We start from the raw sequence: 20,935 nt of genomic DNA on the forward strand, positions 1-20,935 counted from the left end.
GGGAATCTGGTCAATGTCTATAAATATCTAGAGTGTCAAGATGAAGGTGTCAGTCTCTTTTTGATGGCACCCAGTGGCAGGACAAGGAACGAGAAGTACAAGCTAGAACCCAGGAGGTTCCACATCAACCCAAGAAGACACTTCTTTGCTGTGAGGGTGACAGAGCACTGGAAGAGGCTGCCCAGAAGAGGTTGTGGAGCCTCCTTCTCCAGACAGTTTCAAAACCTGCCTGGATGCATTCCTGTGCAGTCTGTCCTAGGTGATCCTACTTTAGCAGAAGGGTTGGACTTGATGATCTCTGGAGGTCGCTTCCAACCCCTAACATTCTGTGTTTCTGTAACACACATTCAAGAGTAAATTATTATCTTTTAAGACAGTACTTTGCAAGTACTCCAAACATGCAAAACATGTTTGTTTTCTCACCAAACATGTAAAACAATTCACTTGCAGGACCACCAGCCTCATTGGTGCATCCACTATTGGCGTTGTCAGCATGAGAGGGAATAAAGCAGGGCACTAACACAATCTGTATTTAAGAACAGATAAAACCTTCCCTGCATGGGGCTGCTAGGGACTCTAATTCAGAGTCTGCTCTCATTTTCTGGCTAGAGAGCCAAGCCCTGCCACCAGCTAAAATCAGCTCCTCAACCCTGCTGGATAATTCTGGGAAAATAATCCATAATTTGTATTTACAGGGAGGGATGTGCTTTGGAGTCACACCTCCTGAAAGACACCCAAAGAACAGCATGCTGCTGCACAGGCATTAGGAGAGAGTAGCAAGGAGCAGGCAATGCTGGGTTTGGACAGCATACAGGAAAGCATAACGACTCAGGTGAGGATGGTGAACACCTGCCTTTTACTTGGAAGAGTGATGAATGGGAAGGAGCTCAAAGAGCCACAACTGAAGGAATCAGCAGGCTGGAGGCCCAGTGAATGAAAAAGGAAATTCTGACTGTCAAGGTACAATGGAAGTACTAAACTAAGTGGGGAGACATTAGTGGTCTGTAAGAATGAGGTATGTGGCATAAAGGGAGAACACTGGTGGTACGTTAATGACTTTAATGGTGTGAAATTAAGGAAGGGAATGTTTAAGCTGAGAATCAGAGTGGAAATCTTTTGAATGGAGAACCGTAGGTTGGAAAATTATCTCCCTAAGGGAGGTGGTGAAAGCTTTACTGCCTGAGATTTTAAATGCCAGATTAGGAGAAATACCAGGGGACTCACTCTGATTTTTCACAGAGATGGGCTGAAAGATTACGGAGTAAGAAAGGCAAAAAAGGTGGTGCTGGATCCCAAGTGGGCTCAGCACCTCTTCTATGTTTCTTTGGCTCTGTTATTTTTTGACCACTTCTGCCAAGAGTGAATTGATTTCAGCGTTAGTTTCCCCCATGAGGAAGCTATAAGAACTCGACCTCAGGCAAATGCGTCTGATAAATGGGACCCTCAGTGCCACATCTCTAGGATCACCGGAGATGGGAGGGGCGGAGGCTCCTTCAGCTACTTAGCAGCCCGGCCATGCACCTCTTCCCGAGCTTCCAGGGACTTTCACCACCACCTCCACCTCCCCTCCGCGGCACTTGCACTTCCCCAAAGACAACTGGAGGAAATTATCTCAGCGCAGGAGGAACCCGAGTCATTCTCCCATGTCAAATTAAAAGGTGATTGTGAGAGGACTGTAGCTCTTTAAGGGCTTCCAGGCTAGCGCTAAGCAAGTGGAACTCCTCCATCCTTCCTCCTGTCTCTTCCCCAGACAAAAATATTCCGACTCTTCAAAAGCCCATCTCCATGCCTCCAACGGTAGCACCCGCAGGCACGTTACTAAGCATCCTCTGCAGAAGGAATATATAGAAACTTCACCTTCTGAGTAACATTTAAACAACGCCTGTTTTCCAGGCTGGCTTGCAAGGCTGCCAAGCACCTGAAATCACAAATATGCTGCTGAAACCTGGCCAAACCCTCCCCTCCCTGTGCTCTTGCTCCTTCTTTCACGAAGTCATCCAGGCTCTTCTGCAGGCACCAGCAGTGGCCGAAAGGGGATCACGGGAGAGATGCTAAGGACCCCAAGGGATTCAGCCACCCCCGACCTACAGTTTACGTCTCCTGGGGAAAGATGAGAGAGAAATCCTTTCATTGCTACTGGGTTTTACCAGCCAACATCGACTATTTAAGCAGCACAGCTGCTTAATGAGCATTGAAGGAATCTTTAGCAAAGGGCTAGAGGGACCATTTATTACATTAGAGGTTTTGCGGGGTGGGTGTTTTTTTTTTGGTTGGTTGGCTGGTTGGTTTTGGTTGTTTGTTGTGGTGGATGGAGGCAGTGCTGTATCTTCCCCCACCACTTGATACCTACTGCAGAGAGAGCTTCAAGTTTTACTTTAAACACACACTTATTGATAAATCCTCTGCTTACTCTTTTGTGCTTTTTTTTTTCCCAGAAGAAGTATTTCTGAATTGGCAAAGCAGAAATCCTTCCACCCTGGTACGAATTTTTTTTTAAGGAAGTGAGCATTTACAAGAATGAAAAATGTTTATAAAGCTGCTTGAAGTAACGAACAGCAATAGCATACTCAGACTGAAGGCTTTCCTGCAGCAAGGCTGCATGGATGAGGATCACTATTGATTCTCTGCTGACCCTGTAATTTAAACATTCAAAGAATAGTTCAGAAATTACAAAATCTTTTCCAGACCTGTAAGACCTACGGAATACTAGATGTAACTAAAAAATTCCAAGTATACACAATTTGACGCATCACATAATTTCCTTAGAAGTACCCAAAACAGAATTGACAAATACTTGTTTTACTGGAGACAGTACAAAATGCAGCCAGATTCAAAATAAATCCTGAAAGTATTTTAATATTTTTGTAAATTGCATTTAAATACAAACTCCCATACTAATACTCTATTAAAGGATTGGTATGAATTAAAAGAAAAGTCTCAGTGAAAGCAAGATTGAAATTCAGCCACAATGAAAATTTTGTCAACAAATATTTCTGTAGTACTAGCCTAACTAACTAGCCACAAGAGATTCCATCCAGATCTTGTGATTCAATGCATTTTGAATAAATAGATACCTGGTTGAGCTCAACAGCCTTAAATTTGCCTCATGTATTTTACATTTCTCTAGCAGTTTGTTTTTCTTACTATTATTCTGGCTGTAGTACCTAAATGCTTTGTTTATTTTTAATTTTTCTAGTGGAATTTGGATCATCCCGTTTTCCAAGAGGAGGAATTGAGCACACAGTGCATTGAGCATGTACATCTTTTGCACTTTGTCCACAAAGGGGTCTGCAGCTCCACCTGGCTCCAGCTCCAGTCTCACAGCATTAGGCAGCTGCCCTGGAGCTGCTTGGAGCCCTGTGAAAGCTCCTAGTGAACACAACTGCTCTTAGCTTATGAGTGTTAATAGCCAGGTGTCTCCAAAAATCAGGCTGGGTGTTCAGACTGAAGCAGCTGATGTAATCTGAAGGGAGGCTGAAGAAGCAGAAGCCTCTCCAGGCATTCATGTCATTTTCAGTTCGGTGATTATTTCATAATATACAACAGCCAAGGGGTCCTGCTGGTAGCCTCCCCCCAGGCTGCCATGGTTCCTTGCTACCCACTGTGACCTCCATGGAAACACTCAACAGCTGCCAGGGTGAAAGGTGAAGCCCAAAACATTTTCTCAGTGGAGCACTGACTGGTTTACTACTGTCTCACCAAGACCTCAGTGAGGTGTTTCTGCACCAGCGTTCCATCCCAGTGCTGAAAGAGCTGGACCACCCCCAACACCCAACAGTGAAGAAGGACATCTCCATTTGCCCATGTAAATGTTTAACTGCACAACTGAGAAATCTGACAGTATTCTGGCTGCACAAATCCTTTGACTTCCCTGGTTTCCATCAAGAGCTGAACTGTGGGAACAGCCAACTAGCTGCTGATTTATGCTGTGTGCTGCAGATGGCTCAGCTGTGGCACACAGCTCAACTGCAGCTGCTAGGTATCTTTTTCTTTGCATTTCCAGTGTTAGGAGGCAACACATAGCTGTCGTTGGACAGCTCTTGAGTAAGTCTGGTTTTGTCACTGTCTCTATTCAGGCTCCTTGCCAATGCATGAGACACAGCACATGCTGTGAAACAGAAGCAGTCAGGAAATAGTGCAGCTGCCCTGTAGGTGCAGGGGGAGAACACCCCCAGATTTCACAACCTTCTCTCAAGCCTTCAGCCATGGTTACACTTTGTGATAAAAAGCCTTCATCTAATGTTAGCTAAATCTTGATGCTCTTACTGAAAAATCAGGGCTGGTAGCATCTAGCTCTCACCTAGTCCATCTTTCTATCACAGAACATAACCAACACTCCTTCACATTATAAACACCTAAGCAGAGCATTTCTGATCTACTCATAAAAGCTTCCAGTGATTAAGATTCCTTAATCATCATGACATGACTTCCAGTGCCTTACAATGGCTTTCTTGTTAAATGATTTGCCAGTGCCGACCCAGCTATGGTCTGATGGCTTTCTGCTTTCCCCTTCCACAACAGAAAAGGTCAGATTATGCTCTTGCTCCTTCCAGGCTCAAAGGACTACTCCTTTTTTTTTTTTTTTTTTTTAAATGAATAGTAGTCATCCCTGCACTACTGTAATCTGTTCTAGAGCTCACATCAGTTACACCTTAAGTAATTTTCCATTAGCCAGCTTAGCCCAGGTACAAATGGTGACTTGTTCATGTGCTTCTGCCATCTTGATTCTTAGCTCAGAAGGAACTGAAGACAAGTAGCCGTGAAACTAAGAACTAACCCTTTCCTGTCTTTAATTTTAAAACCTGACACTAAACAGCAGCTCATTCCAGCAAATGGAAGATGAGGCTTAAGATTCCCAAAAGCAGTGAGCATACTTCAACTCTTCCCCAACATAGTGAAGGAAATGATATGAAGGTCACAAGGCGAATAGAAGCTGCAAGCTCAGTCTAAGAAATCAGATACATGCTAAGGATGATCAGATAGAAGTCTCACATCCCTTCAAGTCTCACATGTCACTTCAAGGGAGGACATGAAGGAGTAGAATCTCTGCTCCAGCAACTCAGCAACATCAATTTCTGCCTGTAGTAACAGCTCCTGTGAACAGGCACACCATGCTAAATAATTTCCATGATCTTTTGCAACTCTGATTACAAATAGATGTAGCTACAAATTGTCACCTAGTCTATGCTTGATGTCCTTAAGTGCTGCCCTGCCACTTTACATCTAGATTTTCACAGGAAATGTTCAGATATTTTGGCTTTAGTACAAAACAATTTTAAAAGCTAGAGTGTTTAAGGCTGGTGTGATGGTGGCATGGAAGTAAGAGGAAGGCTCTAAGGACCCTTTTGGAAGATGTCATTTGAGGTTGAATTGGAAAAGGCAACCTAGCTTCAAAACAATCATGTTCCATAGTGGTTCTGCAAAGAAAAAAAATATTCAGGTATTTTCACTCTCACTCTAGAGTGTATTCCCTGACCCCCCACCCCTCTTCCCTTTATTTTTCTTCCCAAAAGCTATTGCTTCAATATCCATAAAGCTATTTACCTACTTTCATTTGCTTGCCTCAATTTGTCATGTAAGGAGAAACCACAAATAGTCAGCAGTGGGCTGGCATCTCTCAAAGTCTTGAACATGGGTAAACTTTACAGGTTAGTAGTAGCATGGGTTTCCATTTTATCAGATGACAACAAAACTACAGAATCTTAGGAGGCTGATGCTGCTTCAGCTCAGCTCTTACCTGTGTGAGCAGCACAATTTGCTGTTATGTGACACAACTGCTATGACCCGTGTGAAACGAGTCACAGCTCATCCTGTTTCCATGAGTTGAAACAGCCATCACACACAAAGAAAGCCCCTTTGTGGGCTGTCTCAAACACTGCAGAAGTTTACAAAGCAACAGTAACTAGTATTCTGAGCCTTAGATAACTTTTGTATTGTTCGCATTAATTAACAGATAGAATCCCTGACGACATTAAGAAGAAAATTAACTGTTCAATTCTGTTTGAAGGAAACACTCAAACTAAGAAGCATAAGAAGCACTCCAGGCATGAGTTTAGAACTCATGTTTTACAGACTTGGTAGTCATCAGATATGCTTTAAGTGGGGGAAGAAAAATTGCGTCCCCAGGACTGAAATGACAATATAAAAAAAAAAATCAGGGAGCAAAAGCCAGTGAGGTAGTAGGTGTAAAGAGTTTGATATCACCATACTTGCAATGTCAAATAGAAGACACAAGGAAAAAGCACAATCCAGAGCCTGAAGAGTAAAAAAAAAAAAAAAAAAAAAAAAAAAAAAAAAAAAAAAAAAAAAACACCACCCCAGACTCTGATTAGTCCAATTCTAAGTGCTAATGGACAACCAAAGCCTGGCAGGGACATCTCCCAGTAAAGGTGCCATCCAGAGGCCACTTACAGGTGTGTATCACATGTGGAAAAAGAACTGATGAAGAAAACAGTAAGCCTGGACATATTTTATGAGAAATATGCAATGTTTGCAAAGGCAAGGCTACTTGAATCTCTAAAAATGAGCATGCTTGCTGGAAGGTCACAAGTGTGCCATCCAGCAGCAAGAAGACACAAAGCTGCATAAGTACAGTAAGAATTCCAAATGTCTTACTAGTGCAAATAAATAGGCAACAGAAAGCAAATCTTCTTCCAGCAGGCTACGTCAGGTGAACCTGAGTTTTCTAAAGAAACTTTTTACTAGCCTCCTTAAAATTCCTTTAAAAACATAGTATTAACCTCTTCTGTGAGCTCTTCTTCCAAGGCTTTCTATCAGGAGAGAAAACAAAAGGAGTCAGTGACTATAAAGCAATCTTCTTACATTCTTGTTAGACCAGCATACCTATGATGACAAAACCTTGTAATATTAGCACTGATTAACTCATACATTGAGCCAGATGGCCTCACTACTGCAAAAGGCAATAGTCTCTGTACATAGAATCATAGAATCAGCCAGGGTTGGAAGGGACCACAAGGATCATCCAGTTCCAACCCCCCTGCCATGGGCAGGGACACCTCACACTACATCAGGCTGGCCAGAGCCTCATCCAGCCTGGCTGCAAACACCTCCAGGGATGGGGCCTCAACCACCTCCCTGGACAACCCATTCCAGGCTCTCACCACTCTCATGGTGAAGAACTTCTTCCTCACGTCCAGCCTCAATCTCCCCACTTCCAGCTTCATTCCATTCCTCCTAGTCCTATCACTACCTGATACCCTAAAAAGTCCCTCCCCAGCTTTCTTGCAGGCTCCCTTCAGATACTGGAAGATCACAATAAGGTCACCTCAGAGCCTTCTCTTCTCCAGACTGAACAGCCCCAACTCCCTCAGTCTGTCCTCATAGGAGAGGTGCTCCAGCCCTCTGATCACCCTGGTGGCCCTTCTCCGAACACCTTCCAGTATGTCCATATCCCTCTTGTAACAGGGGCTCCAGAACTGGACACAGTGCTCCAGGTGGGGTCTCACCAGAGCTGAGTAGAAGGGGAGAATCACCTCCCTTGACCTGCTGGCCACACTTCTCTTGATGCAGCCCAGGATCTGGTTGGCTTTCTGGGCTGCAAGTGCACACTGATAGCTCATGTTGAGCTTCTTGTCCACCAACACCCCCAAGTCCCTCTCCTCAGGGCTGCTTTCCAGCCAGTCCCTGCCCAGCCTGTATTTGTGCTTGGGATTGCCTCAACCCAGATGCAGGACCCTTCACTTGGTCTTGTCAATCTCTAAATGAAGGACTCAAAACTCAACTGCCTTCATACTGTGCCCAAATGTTTTATTAGACACCTCCTAGATGAACAGACATGCTCCAGAGGTGAGCACTTTGACCTGACAAAAGCCTGAGGCTGGTGGGGTAAGCTAACATTTCTGAATCAAAACCGAATGGCCTACCAACCTTAGCAGTCCCATCTGAAAATTTATGAAATACTCTCAAATAGCGGTGACTTTATGATCACAGCTTTAAGGCTTGTATTATTCCCAAACAGGTTCATATTAATGTTTCCCAACCACCATACCTGCAGGTTACACAAACATGGATGAAATGTGCTTTATGTTTTATATGGGAAGTCCCAATTGCAGTCTACAAAGCAGCTGTTACATAAAATATGGGTCCCAGAGCTCTCTGAGAGTTCGTGAGCAGCAAGGAAGGTTGTAAGACCAAGAAGCTGCATTATAGCTGACTGAGTAAACATTCCAACAGGTAAAGCAGACAAAACCCGGAGGGATATGCCTAATCCCCACCAAGATCATTATGCCCAACTGCATTTGTAGCTTAGATACCATTCCTCTACCACTATCTCCTACCAATATGCACAGCTCCTGCCTTGTCAGAACACAACATCCCTCTGGAGATCTTAAGGAATACAATTTGAGGTAGATAAATACACAATCAATTAATACATATAGCTTGTTTTGGAACAACAGCACCCATTTAAGTATCTGCGAAAGAAAAAAAAAATCTCATACCAGTTCTCGTTTTATTTCTTCAACCTTCACTTGTGCAACGGAAAGACTCTAATGAGAGAAAATGGCATGAAAATCAATATTTCCATGGAAAACAGAGTTCCTGCATCATTGCAAGAGCCTAATGATGTGCTGCTGGGGAATTCAGGGATAACGAAACCAGTTTTGTGTACACCCTTCACACGCAAAAGGTACTGACATTTAAAAACATATTACTCCGGATTGAGCAAACATTTAAAAAAAAAAAAATGGTACAGCCTAAAGTCTTTAAATTTTTTTTTTTTTTTTTAAAACTACCAATCATGGAAACGGATTGTAAACATATCCAAGAGTGAATTTTCCAAAGCACAATAATCTTGCAAGGATAAACCTTTCTCTCTCCTTCTGTCTGCAAGGCATTGGGGCTCTTCATGTCTCCAAGTGACAGAAAGACTGGAGGGAGAGCAGAGTTGGGAGAACATGATCCAATTTGAATGTTCTCTTTCACTTGAGGAAAGGAAGCAGCTGCCTCTTGGAGTAAGTTGGATTTAAAAGCAAAGCAGTCCCACTCTCTCCCTGCATCCTTTTCTTCTAGGAGCAAGATAGCAGTATGAGGAAGACGTGTTGAGAGGCTGGAGTTTGACAAAGGTGCTACAGATATGTAGACAGAAGTGTGGGCCTGAATACAGGTCACTAGTTCATAACGAGGCAGGACTAATTATGGAGTTTGTGCAATTTTGGACAAATCTCTTTTTCTCTCTGGACCTCTATACCCCATTTGTAAGATATGGGATAAATATTTTTTACCTCTTATGCAGAAAGACCTGAGGGCTCATATCAGGTAACAAACACAAAACTGTAAACTATACAGTTACAATTGTAGTTAATGAAACTAAAGCCCATTCAACTATTCAGCTTCTGCTGCTTCTGCCCTAAATGACAAAGCCCTTAACATTCATCTGTAAAAGTAATACTTGGGTTTAGTAGTCACAGACGATGTACAGACATCACACAAAGCCAAGATCTACTGTTTCACACACTAAAGCCTTGTTTATCCATGATTTCAAGTCACTATAAAGTTATTCACAAACTTACCCTTAACTGAAATAGTCTTTTATAATAGGTGCTCTAATCTGAAAAGAGTAAAAACCCTTCTCTAAAAGATGCTTCCCACAGCGGCCTGATAGTGACAATAACCAAATTATAAAATGAACTGGGGCTTTCAAAACTGGAATTTAGTCACCTAAATTGGAAACCTGTGTTTTCAGAGATCTGAGTACCCAGCACACTCAAGGGAAATCAAAGAAAATAATGGGGCAAACAGTACTCACTCAAGCTGAAGTATTTTTTTAGGGGACAATGCCTACAATTTGGTTATTTCTTCAGTCGTTAAAATCTTGCTGACAGCTCCAACCTCTGCAACAATGTCCTGCATCCACCATATCGACAGCCTGATGACATGTATGGCTAATATAATGGTAGATCTCTAAAAGTTGTTATACTAAGGAATGGTACTTTCTCCCATGTTTTCATGTCTAATTTATAGCCAATTCATTTTGATACTGAGCTCATCCAAGAAGTCTGCACATTTTGTTGGAGAAAATTTGCCCAGGAAGCATACTTAATTTCTTGGGTTTGGTTTATTAAGTTTTGTCTGTTAAAAGATTTTTCTGCCTTCTGTTGACATTACTGATGTCCTACAAGTCTATCTGCCCATCTACTGAAACCATCACAAGAAATATCTTTTGTATTCTGATGTCCATTAATCTAATGGCAAATACAGCAGAACAGTGAAAAAAAATACTTACAGGAGATAAATCTTGGTAGACCTCCAGTTCACTCTTCAAATTCGCTAGTTCTTTCTGATCTTCAGCCACTTTCTGCAAAGAAATAAAGACATTATATTCTATAATCTTACTTGTAGAAGTGATCTGAAACAGTAAAACATATTATCTACAGCATTTTGATGCTGATGAGCATCTTGGATGCTGATGAGAGCTTTCATGCTATATCTTAAAACCCATGGAAATATGAAGTTCTGCTGTTTTCAGTTATCCTGTCAAACCCAGTCAAACCCCATCTTCAGGTATCTTCTCTTACAGTATAACCACCTGATTTCACCTCCATGAAAGGAGAAGGGATTTCAAATGAGAATTCACCAGAGAGGAATTTCACTGCAGGCCAGAGAGAGATATATGCCCTAAGGGGATACATTCTCATGTCCATAGCTTCCGTGAGAAAAGTTCTGTACATACAGTTGCAAGGAGTCCCTTTACACTTGCACCACTTCACTTACTCTGGAAACAAAGGGAAATAATCTCTCTTTGGGGATGAATATCCAGCACCTTCTACAGTTCACAACTCTTTTCAAATAATCATCTAAAAGTTTTGTTCAAAAACACTCCAACAATAAAGTCACTTGTGCTACCAAATTAATCTCTCAACAAAGCAGGTATAGGAATGTCAGCAGTCAAACCTGCCCTTATGCTCAGGTTCTAGAAGATGACAAGTCTAGAAAACTGCCTATGACTTTTTTTTTGTATGTAAAAATTACTTTAGGTTAGTATGCTTCTAAAACATTGTGCAGTGTAAACATTGCCACCCAGTGCTATTCATAAGAATGACAACATAAAAGTCAGGAAACTCATTTTCAGTGTTTCACTGAAGTAACATGCAGGAAAAGCTAGCAAAGGAAATGGTGAGGAAGATACAGTAACAGCAAATAATATTAAAATGGGGCAAGTACAGATAGAACAACATAAAAACTAGTTATGTGTCTACAGATGCTTCAACACAAAGCTGGAGCATCTATAGCTAGTAACTCACGAAATGTGCTTTTTCCTTTAATAAATTATACCACAGGCCTTTATAGCACAGATAAAAACATATTTGAAGACAACAATAAAAGTACACAGTGGTTCAGAATCTGGGCTTTTCTTGATCTCCTCCCCTTGCTCTGAAACAACAGTGTGCTCTTGTGGCCAGGAGAGCCAATGGGATCCTGGGATGTATCAGGGTGTGTCCAGCAGGTCTAGGGAAGTTCTACCTTTCTACTCTGCCCTGCTGAGACCACACCTGTAATACTGTGTCCAGTTTTGGGCTCCCATGTTCAAGAGAGACAGAGACCTCCTGGAGAGAATCCAACGGAGAGCCATGAGGATGATGAGGGGACTTGAGCATCTCCCCTATGAAGGGAGACTGGGGCTGTTTAGTCTGGAGAAGAGAAGACTGAGAGGGGATCTGATCAATGTCTACAAATATGTGAGGGGTGGGTGTCAGGAAGAGGCGGCCAGACTCTTTTCGGTGGTACACAGTGATAGGACAAGGAACAATGGGTTCAAACTAGAACATAGAAGATTTCACCTCCACATGAGGAGAAATTTCTTTACAGTGAGGGTGACAGAACCCTGGAGCAGGCTGCCCAGGGGGGTTGTGGAGTCTTCTTCTCTGGACACTTTCAACACCCACCTGGATACGTTCCTGTGCAGACTATCCTAGGTGATCCTGCTTTGCAGGGGGGTTGGACCTGATGATCTCTTGAGGTCTCTTCCAACCTCTGATATACTGTGATACTGTGAATCTGTGAAATGCTTGAAAGCAGGTTTACTTCACATACACTGGAAAGAATGACCCATCTGATTCTACCATGTAATTGCAATACACAGGTATCCATGTAACAGGAAACAATCTATATAAATATCCAGTGTTTTTAACCCAGGTCACAAAAAGAGGAGTTAAATCACAGGCTGACAATTTTTATTTCAATGACAGCAAGTTTATTCCATGAGAATTCTCTAGCAGACTGTATTACTAACAGAGAGAGGGAAATATGAAAGGCAACAAAAGTAGATTCTCATTGTTTCCTTCAATATGTCCATGATGGAAAGTGTCTTCCCAAGCCCAAAATAAACTCACTCTGAAGTTACCCACAGATTCTTCTCAATTTTTAGGACAAAGCAAAACACCCCACTTCAGAGGTATCCGTTTACAAGATTTTCATCTGTTCGTCTTCTTAACATTAATGCTTGTTCAAGTAACCAAAGAGCAAACTACATTTCCTGAAACTACCTGACAAACAAGGCTGATCTGTGCCACTGTAGGAAACTGGCTGCTTATCACAGAATGTTAGTGGTTGGAAGGGACCTCCAGAGATCATCAAGTCCAACTGCCCTGCCAAAGCAGGGTCACGTATGGCAGCCTGGACACAAACACATCCAGGCATGTTTTGAAAGTCTCCAGAGGAGACTCCGCAACCTCTCTGGGTAGCCTGTTGCAGTGCTCCGTCCGTCACCCCCACAGCGAAGAAGTGTCTCCTTGGGTTGATGTGGAACCTCCTGTGTTCTCGCTTGTACTTGTTGTTCCTTGTCCTATCATCAGGCACTACTGAAAAGAGACTGGCACCTTCACCTTGACACCCACCCCTGAGATATTTATAGACATTGGTAAGATCCCCTGTCAGTCTTCTCAAGGCTAAACAGAGCCAATTATCTATCTTTCTTCACTGGAGGTATGTTCAAGTCCCACAGTCATCCTCATAGCTCTCTGTTGGACAGTCTCCAGCAGATCCCTATCTCTCTTGAACTGGGGAGCCCCAAACCTGACATGGTGTTCTAGGGCAAAGTAGAGTGGGTGGATGGGTGAACATGGGGTAAAGCGATGCCCAGGCCCAGAGTGGTGGGGAATGAAGTTAAATGCTGTTGGTGGCTGGTCACAGGTAGCGATCCCCACAGCTCAATACTGGGTCCAGTCTTGTTTAACATCTTTATCAACGATTTGCGTGAGAGGTTTGAGTAAGTTTGCAGATGACACCAAACTGGGTGGAAGTGTTGATCTGCTCAGGATAGGAAGGATCTACAGAGGAATCTGTAGGACAGGCTGAATCAGTGGGCCAAGGTCAGTTGTGTAAGGTTTAACAAGGCCAAGTGCTGGGTCTTGCACTTGGGTCACAACAACCCCATCCAATGCCATAAGCTTGGGGCAGAGCAGCTGTAAAACTGCCCAGCAGATAAAGACCTGTGGTTGTTGATCAGCAACCAGCTAAGCTGAGGCAGGAATGTGTCCAGGTGGTGAAGAGGGCCAACAGCATCCTGGCCTGCATTAGAAATAGTGTGACAAAGAGGCATGTGGAAGTAATCATGCCCCTGTACTTAGCACTGGTGAGGTCATACCTTGAGTACTGCGTTCAATTTTGGGACCTTCACTACAAGAAGCACTCTGGAGTGGGTCTAGAGAAAGGCAAAGAAGCTGGTGAAGGGTCTAGAGCACGAGTCTCAGGAGGAGCAGCTGAGGGAACTGGGGTTGTTTAGTCTGGAGAAAATGAGGATGAGGGGAGACCTCACTGCTCTCTACAAGAGCCTGAAAGGAGGTTGTAGTAAGGTGAGGCTTGGCCTCTTCTCTCTAGTAAGAAGTGATAGGACGAGAAGAAATGGTCTGAAATTGCACCATGGAAGATTTAGATTAGGTATCAGAAGAAACTTCTTTACTGGAATAGGCTGTCTGGTAATGTGGTTGAATCCCCATCCCTGCAGGTGTCAGCAAGATGCATAGAGGTGGTGCTAAGGGCCAAGATTTAGCACCAGACTTGGTAGTTAGGTAATTGTTGGACTTGATCTTGTAAAGATCTTTTCCATCTGAAACAATTCTATGATTCTGTTCTATTCTATGTAAGACCTACCTCGGACAGGCTCATGAGTGCCTCATGTGTCAGTGACTGGTCCAACCCCGTGGCAGCAAGCTTATTCTAAAAAAAGGAAGGAAGATGTACACAAATTACCATGAAATATAACAAGGAAGATAAATATTTTAACATTCCCTTGGGTTTTGATCTACAGGCAAACGAGGCCGCTGTTTGTCAACAAGAGAACTGTGTGCTATTTGAAACACAGCCAGAGCTGGTATATGAAATCAGTTGCTACTACAATTTATACCAAGAATAAGAAGCCTTTCCAGAAAACGACTAGGAGAGGAGCATGTGGCAAGGCTGAGAAGGGCTTCTCAGTAAAATGTCATCAACTCCAATACAATGTTTGCCATTTCATATTTGTTAACGTATCGGACAGCATCCAAATGTTAAATGAAGTACTCAGATGTCCTTCATTATGTAATGTTTTTTCTCCCTCACCCTTCCTACAACTTCCACCTTCTGTGTTTAATCATTCATTAATTTTAAAATTAAATGGCTATACTCCAAATGTTGACACACAATTTGCCTCAGTGAATCAGCTGCTCTTCTGGTAGCTGCCCATATAGTCTTACATGGCCATACCTCACAATAAGCACTAGGTAGTCCAAGCTAATACAGTTCGCAGTGAAAGAAGAGAAAGTACCCCTACCTTTATCATTACGATTTCTTGGGTAAAGCCCATGAAAGTAACAGGAACAACCAAAGCATAGTAACATGTTGTCATGCTAGAACAAGAGTCCTCTGCCCTGGAGTTTAAGAAGCTCCTGGGATGTCTTTTGTAACTACAGTTTTGGACCTGACCAATCATGACTGTGCCATCCCATCACAATGTCTTTAGAATATTCCTTCCATCTACCTCAGCAACCATGATTCTGACGTTCATATCCAGAGTTTTCTTTTCCAGGAAGTCAAAATTATTCCGTCGTCTGTCAACACTCAACTTGTCCAATTCCATTTGTTCCTTTGATTTTTTAACATCCCTTAAAAACACCAAAATAACCCAAACAACAATAAAAACCCACCACAACAAACTAAACAACTTTTACATTCAAAGAGATATCAGAGATAGCAGAATACAATTATCTTATTAATGCTTAATTATCTATGCTCAAGCTAAACTCTGTAATACAGACAAAACAAGAAGGGAGAGAATGAAGAACTTGCATTTCCCTTTGAGATTTCCCAGTGGAAGCATCCACAGCTGTTAACTCCAGAGTCCCAAAGGTGAGGGGGAAAACAGTATTTTAAAAAAAAGAAAAAAAAATCCATTACTCACTCTTCCAACTGGTTTTCCCATACCACTGCTGCAGCTAGTTTTTTCTTCATATTGCTCAATTCCAGTTCCATTTCTCTGTTTTTTAGTTCTGTTTCATATAGCTCAGAAGTCATGTCATTGATAGCACTGAAGAAGCTAGCAAGACATTCAATGAGAATGCTTAGGAGTCAGGTGTTCTGAAACTCAGAATTACTATTTCCTTCACACTTTACACAAATAACTTTTTCTTGTTCCTGTATTATTATCAGATAACTGCCAGCAATTTTAAAGGAAGAGTGTAAAATAAGTCACTAAAGGTATTTTCTTCCCTTAATTAACAATGATTTCACCTGAAGACAGAAACAGCCCAGCAATCTCAGTGACAGAAAGTAGACAAGATCTGGTACTTTAGAGAATATAACCACTGGGTTCCTGATCAACAGATGCTTCTCTCCCAGCTTGCCAAATTGTAACTGTGTTCAGTCCCTGAAACTGCATGTCCTAGTCATAAGCCCAGCAGTATTTCATTCTCTTCTGGAGTGGATCAAAGGTGCTTGCTCCTCCATTTCACATCTGTAAGAGCGAAGCTCCTGTGAACACACAAAAATTGGATTCCAAATATTTTGGCTCTTCCTTACTGCCTGTTGTGTTATGGGTCAATTCAGGCTAGGCAGTAGGACCTATGATGAGCAGACTAACTGCTGCCATTTCTTTGTGGCTGAGCTAAGGAAATCTCCTTACATTAACTGAGCCCAGGTAAGAGAGGAAAGAATGGGGAGTTGAGACAAGGAAGATCAAAGTTATGCAGTCCTTGCCTAAGCAGCATGAATGCTGCTTGAGCTTGTGCTACCTTACACAATGAGTGGCATCATCCTGCAGCCAGCGATAACAAAAACAGGGGCAAAAAAAGAGCATCAGAGATTTTGATAGGACAATCAGAATTAGCACTTTGTGCTCAGTTCCTGTGTGCTCCAAAGTGATGCAACAGCAGCTGGGCAAGTAAGAGTCTTAGTGTGAAAGTCAAGTATGAAAATGCTGAATTAAAAAAAAACAGAGAGAAACAGCAGAGATCATCACCCATGACGTACAGTGGGAATCATTACCTGTTAAGAGAAGTATCCTTTGTGTCAAGTGTCATCGCACTGTTCACCAGGACATCGATGTTCCTGAGGCCTTCACTAGACAGATTAGATAGGGAGATAGCCAGTCTTCCTCTCAGAATGCTCTGTAGATCCTTAGCTGGAAAACAAATACAACTCAAAATAGTTTTTTATATTATTGTTCTTTTAAGGCCTAGATGGGACTCCCTCTTGTAACATGTGTTAAAAATGTGTTATGATCCTCTGAACCACTCTCACTTGCTCAAACCCCCCCAACATTATCAAACATTCTCCGACTCATATTTCTTAAGTGTTTTCCATAACAGTGCAATAGCACCAGCTCAGACTCCTAAATCAGATGTAGGGTTGCTTCCCTGTCTATCCAGTCAATATTTCAATGCTGTGCTACTCAGCCCAGCAGGTTTTATCAATTAATCTCACTGCTTGAATTTACAGCCTGCTCAAGATGGCTTAAAATAATCCCTCTAGACCAACCTCATGCTATCATAAACTTTGCTGAAAGGCATAGGATGCACTGTAGTAAAAGCTATACTAGAACAAAATCTTAGTTCACTCCAATTGCTTTTTAATGCATATGTATATATAGATTTACATGTAAGACTTTAACAATCTTCAGGGTTACTGAGAAAACCTGAGAACTGGAGCTTCAAACGCACCTTTTTCTTCATATTCTGTTGCACTCTGCTTCATGTCTTCTATCAGTAAAGCAAAATTCTTCTCTACAGCTTCATTGTATTCTGAAAGCTGATACAAGGCATCGATTGTCTCTCCATTTATCTCGTGGAGTGGAAAAGGCTCATCCTCATATAGTTCTTTTAGCCATGATGTAACCTGCGGGACGGAAAAAAAAAAAAGAAAATAAATGAAAAAGAAAAGAAAAGAGTAAGCAATCAAGCGAACCGAAAGAAAACCCACCAGATCCGCCCCGCCCTCCCCCTTCGCTAGGCCCTAGTCCGGGACGGTAAGGATGAGCGCTCTGGAGCGGGAGGGACAGCCCGGCCAAAGGATGCGGCCAGTACCACCTCGAGATCCTCCGCAGCAGGACAGGGGCGACGCAGTGCGGTCCCACCATTACCCGTTTGAACTTCTCTTCCACGGAGACCTCCATCGGCTCACAGCTCCCGCCACAGCCTCAACCGCCGCGCAGCAGGGCCTGATGGGACTTGTAGCGTAGAGGGGCGTGCCCAGGCAGGGGCGCATCCAGCGGGAATCAGGCTCCGTTCCATAGGACGGGAATCCGTTCTGTCGTAAATGGTGCTTAAGATGGTGGAGTCCAAGCATTAACTCAGCACTGCCAAGTCATCACTAGGCCATGTCCCTCAGCACCACATCTACATGTCTTTTAAAAACTGCAGGGACGCTGACTGCACCACTTCCCCGGGCAGCCAACCCTGCCGGGGAAGACATTTTTCCTCGTTTCCAGTCTAAACCTGCACTTAATTTGCAGCTTGAGGCTGTTTCCTCTAGTTCTGCCTCTTGTTACCTGGGACAAGAGACTGACACCCACCTCACTACAACCTCTTTTCCGGTGGCTGTAGAGTGCAATGAGCTCTCCCCTCTGCCTCCTCCGACTAAAACGTTGTAGGCTGCAGTGAGGTGGGGTTTGGTCTCTTCTCCCTAGAATCAGGCAACACAAGCAGGCTTGAAATCCTGCCAGGGGAAGTTAAGGTTGGATATAAAGAAAAATTTCTATACTGAGAGTGTCAGGCATTGGAACAGATTGCCCAGGAAGGTGGTCAAGTCACTGTTCCTGGAGGTGTTCAAAAAAAAGTACAGATGTGGCACTGTGGGACATGGTTTACTGGCCATTGTGGTGTTAGGCTGACTGCTGGATTTGATCTTAGAGGTCTTTTCCAACTGAAACAATTCTATGATTCTGTAACTAGGAAAAAATAGTCTTGAATCAGCAAAATAATTTGAGGGGATTCATTTTTTTGACACAATTGGGTTTCCGGTATCCAAAGTACAAATAAAGGCACATAAAACTCTTAATCAAAAAGATTTTAAGTTCAAAAGTATAAAATAAAATTTGAATAGCTTGCGTATTATTACTTACCTGAATTCATATAATGGCTTCAGTGACCATGAGATAGTGGAGTTCAGGATCACAGAAGGAAGTAGCAGGGTAATAAGGAAGATTGCCAACCTGGACTTCAGGAGAGCCAACCTCTTCACAGACCTACTTGGAGAAAGAGCTCTAGAAGGAAGGTGAGCCAAAGAGAGCTGTTTATTATTCAAGCACCATGTCCTCCAAGCTCAGGATCCTCATGAGTAAGAAATCAAGCAGGAGGGGCAAGAGACCTGCATGGATGAGCAAGGAGCTCCTGCAAAAACTCAAATGGAAGTGTAAATTCACAATAGGTGGAAAAAGGCACTGCCCAGTTGGAGGAATATAGAAACATTGCCAGAGTATGTAGGGATGCAATGAGGAAATCTGGGGCCTTCTTGCGATTAAATGTGGCAAAAGGTGTACAAATATAAAAAGAAGAGCTTCTTTAAGGACATCAGTGGGAAAATGAACACCAGGGAAAATGTGGGCTGGCTGCTGAATGAAGTGGGTGACCTAGTGACAGAGGATACAGAGAAGGCAGAGCTACTGAATGCCACGTTTTCTTCACTCTTTAATGCTAAGACCAGCCCTCAGGAATCTCAGTCCCTGTGGGTAAAAGAGAAAGTTCTGGAGGAAAGAAGGCTCTCCCTTAGTTGAGGATGATCAGATTAGAGATCCTCTGGACAAGCTGGACATCCACAATCCATGGGCCCAAATGGGAGGTACCCATGGTTGCTGAGGATTGTTGCTATACCACTTTGCATCATTTTTGAAAGATCCTGGAGAACAGGGGAGGTCCCTGAGGATCGGAAGAAAGCCAGTATCACTCTAATCTTTGAAAAGGGGAAGAAAGAGGACCCAGGAAACTACAGGCTGGTCAGCCTCACCTCCATCCCTGGAAAGGTGATAGAACAGCTCATTCTGGAGGCCATCTCTAAGCATGTGAAGGAAAAGATTATTAGTCAGCATAGATTCAGCAAGGGGAAATCATGCTTGACCAATATGATGATGATAGACGGATGAGGGGAAAGCAGTGGACACTGTCTACTTTGACTTTGGCAAGGCTTTTGACATTGTCTCCCATAACATCCTCATAGGTAAGCTTAAGACATGAGTTAGATGAGTGAACAGTGATGTGGGTTGAGAACTGAGCACAGAGGGTTGTGATCAGTGGTGCAGGGTCTAGTTGGAGGCCTGTAGCCAGTGATGTTCTCCAGGGGTCAGTACTGGGTTCAGTCTCAGTATCTTTATCAAAGACCTGGGTGAACACACAGAAGTGCCCCTGCCCGCGGCAGAGGACTTGGAACTATATGACCTCTAAAGGTCCTTTCCAATACGAAGCACTCCTTGATTCTGTGAAAATGGTTGAGGAGTTTTCATGTAGCCTTTTCAGTTCCCAGAAAGCTCTGCTGGGATCTGTGCTTTGCTAACCTGTCCGAATTACCACAGGGACACAACCACATTGCACCTGTCCGAGATTTGAAACCTTCTCCTGGCACAGTAAATCCTACTTTTCACATATAGGATTCATTTCCAGGTGCACTGTCTCCACAGGGTTAGGCCTTGGTACGGAGATCACGTCAAAGGAAAGACTGCCATGGTAAGCTGAGCCGCTTCTTGCAGTGAGGCTGTCCTCCACCTGTGATGCTGCTACTCTGTTACTGTCCCCTCTGAGGGCACCTGTGGGGTCAGCTTTTAGGTTTCACATACTATCATCAGACTGGCTAAAAAAAATTAAGCTCCTCTGCAATATTGGTAAGAAAACCAACATGATGCTGCACATCACATCTCTTTTAATCTGTTTCCTGAGCTCAGGTGAGATGCCAGAATACTTCTGCCACTTTTCTCCTGCCATCTTTCTTCTGCCACCAGCAGCTGCCACGGCACAGGGTGGTCAAAAGCTACTCCTACACGCGGTCTGCCCTACAGCACCATCCCCGGCTTCGCAAGCCCTCACACTCCTGCCCCACTTAAATAGATAGCCCTGGCTGATAGCCTTAGCTACCAGCTCTCACACCCCGCCCTCCTGGGCCTCAAAGGGGCCCCGCCCTTCTCACTCCGCCCAGCTCCGCCCCTTCCGCCCGCAGAGGGGCGTTTCAAGGTCACCTGCGGGAACGAGGTATTTTTGTAAGAGCCCCATTTCAGTGTTTTTGTTGTTACAATTTTTATATCTACATAGTCCTTCCTGCCTCAGACATGTAAAGAGGGAGAAATCTCCACGGCGCCTGAGGGGCACAGTTGCCAGAGGGAAACGCTTCCGGGCCGCGCTCCGCCCCGCGGGCGTGGCCTCCCCGCCAAAAGAGGCGAGGCGCAGCACCGCCATTTTGTGGAGAGAACGCGGGGTCAGGAGCTGCACACTGTCTGCTTCAGTCTTTCCTTGAGGAGCCGCAG

At 43.5% G+C, this 20,935-nt stretch overlaps 1 protein-coding gene across 1 annotated transcript; it reads right to left on the minus strand.

The window, feature by feature from the left end:
- Window positions 1-6,710: 6,710 nt before the first annotated feature.
- Window positions 6,711-17,602, minus strand: HAUS1 (HAUS augmin like complex subunit 1). The gene is made up of 9 exons (XM_054397237.1): window positions 17,570-17,602; window positions 17,151-17,325; window positions 16,477-16,612; window positions 15,395-15,529; window positions 14,975-15,098; window positions 14,110-14,175; window positions 10,244-10,315; window positions 8,460-8,507; window positions 6,711-6,770 (listed from the first exon to the last, which is right to left on the minus strand). The coding sequence occupies exons 1-9, from the start codon at window positions 17,600-17,602 to the stop codon at window positions 6,711-6,713; spliced, it is 849 nt and encodes a 282-aa protein (XP_054253212.1).
- Between the last annotated feature and the right edge of the window lie 3,333 nt (window positions 17,603-20,935).

This window comes from Indicator indicator, chromosome Z (genome assembly GCF_027791375.1).
Source record: "Indicator indicator isolate 239-I01 chromosome Z, UM_Iind_1.1, whole genome shotgun sequence".
NCBI classification, from domain to species: Eukaryota; Metazoa; Chordata; class Aves; order Piciformes; family Indicatoridae; genus Indicator; species Indicator indicator.

Excerpts from the sequence above, each read along its gene's own strand:
- HAUS1 (XM_054397237.1), bottom strand. The coding sequence starts at position 17,602 with ATGGAGGTCTCCGTGGAAGAGAAGTTCAAACGG. Across the intron at positions 15,530-16,476 it reads AAGGATACTTCTCTTAACAG|CTTCTTCAGTGCTATCAATG; the intron begins GTAATGATTCCC and ends ATGTCTTGCTAG. Across the intron at positions 8,508-10,243 it reads TCTACCAAGATTTATCTCCT|AGTCTTTCCGTTGCACAAGT; the intron begins GTAAGTATTTTT and ends TTCTCTCATTAG.